Source organism: Garra rufa, chromosome 2 (genome assembly GCF_049309525.1).
Source record: "Garra rufa chromosome 2, GarRuf1.0, whole genome shotgun sequence".
Lineage (NCBI taxonomy): Eukaryota > Metazoa > Chordata > Actinopteri > Cypriniformes > Cyprinidae > Garra > Garra rufa.
Window position 1 is genome coordinate 38,237,347 of NC_133362.1, and position 4,828 is coordinate 38,242,174.

General features: G+C 32.1%; 1 protein-coding gene across 1 annotated transcript; it reads left to right on the top strand.

Moving 5' to 3' along the window:
- The first annotated feature begins 269 nt into the window (after window positions 1-269).
- LOC141326437 (uncharacterized) lies at window positions 270-4,003 on the top strand. The gene is made up of 3 exons (XM_073835184.1): window positions 270-391; window positions 2,967-3,065; window positions 3,789-4,003. Exons 1-3 carry the CDS (start codon window positions 346-348, stop codon window positions 3,872-3,874), a joined length of 231 nt encoding a protein of 76 aa, XP_073691285.1. The 5' UTR covers window positions 270-345; the 3' UTR covers window positions 3,875-4,003.
- Window positions 4,004-4,828: the final 825 nt, after the last annotated feature.

Consider the following 4,828-nt stretch of genomic DNA (forward strand, 5'->3'; position numbering starts at 1 on the left):
TAATTAAATAAAAGGTCAGAAAGTGTAGATAAAAAGAAATACTTTTTCTTCACATACTTAACAAAAAAAGTGCACTTTGTAATCCAAACACTGCAGTAACCAGTAAATCAGGGTTTATCAGTATTTGACCTCATTATATTCACAGAACACTTTCATCCATTTGTTCCTAGAAGTATCTCCGTGGCGATAAGACTGTTTACGCTTTGCACATTGCGTGTCTGTGTGTGTTTGAAACATGTGACCTTGTGTCTCCACAAGGCTATAAAAGAGCCGAAGCTCAGCTCTCAGCAGGCATTTCAAAGCAGCTTGACAGCAGTGAAACTATATAAAAACAACAGATCCAAGATGAAGGCCTGGCTGGTTTTATTCCTTCTTCTGCCTTTCTGCATGGGTAAGTCATTTCAGATTGTTTGCTTTCATACTGTAGTTAGAGGTTGTTACTTTTTGTTCTTGTAAGTTGTAAATCCTTGCTGGATTTCTATAACATCAACTTTTCTTTTTGCTTTCAAAGAAGATTATTTGCCAATTTTCTATATAGCGTTTTTTAAATTTTAAATTGAATGCAAATATCACATGTTACTATAACAGGGGGGTATGGTGGCTTAGTTGAGGTCCATGCTGACCTGGGAGTTGGCATGTTCTCCCCGTGTTGGCGTGGGTTTTCTCCGGGTGCTCCAGGTTCCCCCACAATGCAAACTTTTGGAGGTCAGGTGAATTAGAGACACTAAATTGCCCATAGGAGTGAGTGAGTGAGTGAGTGTGTGTGTGTGTGTGTGTGTGTGTGTGTGTGTGTGTGTGTGTGTGTGTGTGTGTGTGTGTGTGTGTGTGTGTGTGTGTGTGTGTGTGTGTGTGTGTGTGTGTGTGTGTGTAAGACCTGTGATGGGCTGGCCATCCATCCAGGGTGTCTGAGATATGCTGGAATAGACTATGTATTCCTAATATTCCTATGGGCAATTTAGACCCTACATAGGATAAGACAATGGAGAATAGAGGAAAATGGATTTCAAGAAAAAAAAAAAAGAAAAAAAAAATACAATAAAAGTCTAAATTAAAGGAGTTTAATTAGTAATTTAGTTCAGTCGTATGACTCAGTATTTGTGAATACACCGTTACATGAATGTAAAGTATGAATATTAAGAGTTAGAATGTAATTAATAGATAAAATAATTTTCAAAAGTGTTTTTATTTTATCAAGGAATTCAGTAAAAACTAAAATATTGTGTATATAACTTATAATACTTGTAAAACCTTTATCTTTTATCTTTATCTTTTAAAAAGTAATTAATTCCTGTGATGCAAAGCTAATAATAATAGAAAAAATAATACAAATTAAAGTAATGAAAAAGCAATGTAGTTAAGTTCAGTAGTATTACTTAGTATTTGTGAATAAACAGTAACATGAATGTAAAGTGTGAATATTAGTTCAAATGGTAATACCATAGTAATATGGGATAAACACTACTTTGCAGTTGTTTCAAATATTGTTTTTGTTTTTTAAAAGAAGTCTCTAATGCCACAGTAAAACAAAAAGTAATAGATTTAAAATGCATTTATTTTATACTAAGTATAATTCAAGCCTATTAACATAATTACTGACATATTGCTCATAACTTAATGATATAAAATTTGTAATTAAACTCTATTTGGAGTTCTTACTTGTGCACAATGCACATTTCGTAAAAATTAAGCCTAAAATATATATTTGAATGTCACTATGGATGAGGATTGTAAACCTCATAATAATAGTTTTCTATTAAAATATATTTTAAATAGTAATTTATTCCTGTGATGCAAAGTTAATAATAATAATAAAAAATAAATAAATAAAGTAATGAAAAAGCAATGTAGATTAGTTCAGTATTTGTGAATACACATGAATGTAAAGTATGAATATTAAGAGTTAAAATGTAATCAATAGAAAAAGTGGTTAAAAAACATACTATGGTAATACCATAGTAATATGAGATAAACACTACATTTCAATAGTTTCAAATATTTTTTTGCGTTTTGAAGGAAGTCTCTAATGCCCCTAGTAAAAAAAGTTTTTTACTAAGTAAAATTCAAGTCTAATTACTGACATATTGCTCAAGACTTACTGATATAAAATTGGTAATTAAACTATTTGGAGTACTACTTGTGCAAAATGCACATTTCTTAATATTAAGTCTAAAATATATTTTAATGTCACTATGGATGAGGACTGTATGATCTTTAAATCTTATCGGTCTTTAAATGCACAATATTTAAAGTGTACCTAAAGTATACTTGTAATAGTTTCACATTTGGACAAACAAATATACTCAAATATATCCTTAGTTGGACTTCGGCATTACTTTCGTACAATTAAAGTGCATTAAGTACAAAATTAGTTTAAGTTAGCAGACTTTAAGTATACCAGTGTAGTATATAGTAAAAGCACAATTGCAGGGTATTTCTATTAAGTACATAATATGTAAATGTACTTGTCGTATACTTAGCATGAAATAAATGTATTTTAAATACATTTTAGTATTTATTTTTCACTAGGGGCTCACCAATGCTGTTTATTTTAGCGGAAAAACAATCTGTAAAACCTGTAAGATTGTGAAGTATTATTACAACTTAAAAGAACTGTTTTCTATTATAATATATTTTATTCTGTGTCACACAGTCCTTCAGAAATCATTCTAATATGCTGATTTGCTGCTTAAGAAACTTTGCACATTATAAATGCTGTTTACCGTATTTATTTATTTTTTTTCATAATTCTCTGATGAATAGAAAGTTCAAAAAACCTAAATGTCTTTATTGTCACTTTTGATCAATTTAATGCATCTTTTCAGAATAAAAGTAACATGTATTTAAAACTTAATATACTCTTTTACCACAGTGGATTATTTATTTATATTCTACTGAATTTACACCATTGTACTGTTTTGACATCAAACTGAACAAACTAAAGGTCCTTTTGTGTGTTTGTGGTGCAGCTGATCATTACATTGAGTGCTATGGGGAAGACTTCTTGATGGTGAGGAACATGGTTCTGCAGTGCAAGAGTAAAGTTCCTCAGGCCTGCTATACCAGAGGTAAATATGTGCATCACATCACAGTCAGCCCTGATGCAAGGTCAGCCTCAAGGCAGAATAAACATTGCATGTTTCTGCATTACACAACCAGTGGCATCAGATAAAAGCAAGATTTCAAAGAACGCTGGAACGATAAGTTGTTACAACAAAGGTATTGGAGTGATCAGGGCAATTGTAACAGTTTCCAGCTAAACTTCTGTGATCTTCTAAAAAGAAACATTTACATGTGCCAACAGTAATAACACAAAGTCATGGATGAATAGAGATAAAAAGCTGCTGTTTTTGAAATAAAAACACCTTAGAGTAATAATATACCCGACTATCCTTTTAGTTGTCGGGATGATATGGGAAACATAAAAATGTAATATAACAAAAGTTTTAAAGATAATTTATTCATACAATTTTTATTTCAGAACAACCCTTGAGAAAAAAGTCAATTTAAATCTTAAAAGTATATTTTCTGATAATATATTAATAATGAAAAAAAGACCACTAAAGCTTGCTTAAAGACAGACACTGTAGTTTACCATGAATGACTGTCAGTCTATATTCAGCAGTGCACTTTGAGCATATTTAAAAGACAATAGAATTCTATATACTAAATTACATATAAAGATGTACTTAAGTCCTACTAGAAACGATAAAACTACAATTAGAGATTTAAATACATCTTACAGGTTGAAGGTGTGATAACTGATCTGAAATCTGATATCTCTCCCGCAGAAACCGGAGAGAAAGGCTGCGTCAGTGTGGAGTTCTGTAAAAGGAAAGCCTGGAAATGTTGTTTTGAAAACCGGTGCAATGCTTGAACCTCATAGAGTCTTCTAACCGCTAGCTTCATTTATGCCTCAGTCATCTTTGTTTTCATTTTATACTCTGACACCTGTGCGATTTTATAGTGTGATACCAATGACAAAATAAAACTTTAATTTTCAGTATTCAGTCTGAGATTTTGTGCTTTCATTTGACTTGGCCAAAGTTTTGCAGCTAGCACATTACACACGTACACCAAGAAAAAAAAAAAAAACTTGGCTGGTTGTTTATTTGCACAACAGAGAACAGACAGTTTTGCTGAGTCAGGAAGCATCTCTCAGTGAGACTCTCTGTTGATTTCACAACAACATAACCTCATTCTCTAACACAGACGGACGAAATCAATAAAGAACATAAACATCATTCAAGGTCTGCAGTTTTGCTTGTTTACTAGTCCAAACTTCAAAGTTTACAGGTCCACCAAGTCTGAGGGTGACTGGTATGACTCCATTAACCCCTGCTGGTAGACATAGCAAGTTCACAAAACCATCTGGCAACAATAAGCAACTTTCTTCAATGACAGTCACTCAGAATTAGCTGTGCATTCAGACAAAAGAAGTTATTTGCAAGCAACATTTTGCTAACATTTAACTTTAGTTAGATCTACTCAGTGAAACAAAATCCTTTGACTCTAAAGAACATCTATACGTTAATTATTAAACGGCTGACTAAAACAATATACAGTGAAGCCCGGAATTATTCATACCCCTTGCAAATTCTGACTTAAAGTTACGTTTTATTCAACCAGCAAGTATTTTTGAACGGAAATGACAATAAGATAATAAGACGATGTACAAGAGGCATCATTGTGGAAAAAAATATTTCTCAGTTTTTATTTACATTTGAACAAAAAGTGGCATGATGAAAATGATTCATACCCTTTGCAAACTGTCACAGTCTATGGGAAAATCCAAAGTTCTATACCATTCCAAATAGTCCAAGCTGTTCTA

Coding starts and splice junctions, on each gene's coding strand:
- LOC141326437 (XM_073835184.1), top strand. CDS start 346: ATGAAGGCCTGGCTGGTTTTATTCCTTCTTCTGCCTTTCTGCATGG. Junction 392..2,966: donor TCTTCTGCCTTTCTGCATGG/GTAAGTCATTTC, acceptor TTTGTGGTGCAG/CTGATCATTACATTGAGTGC. Junction 3,066..3,788: donor TCAGGCCTGCTATACCAGAG/GTAAATATGTGC, acceptor TCTCTCCCGCAG/AAACCGGAGAGAAAGGCTGC.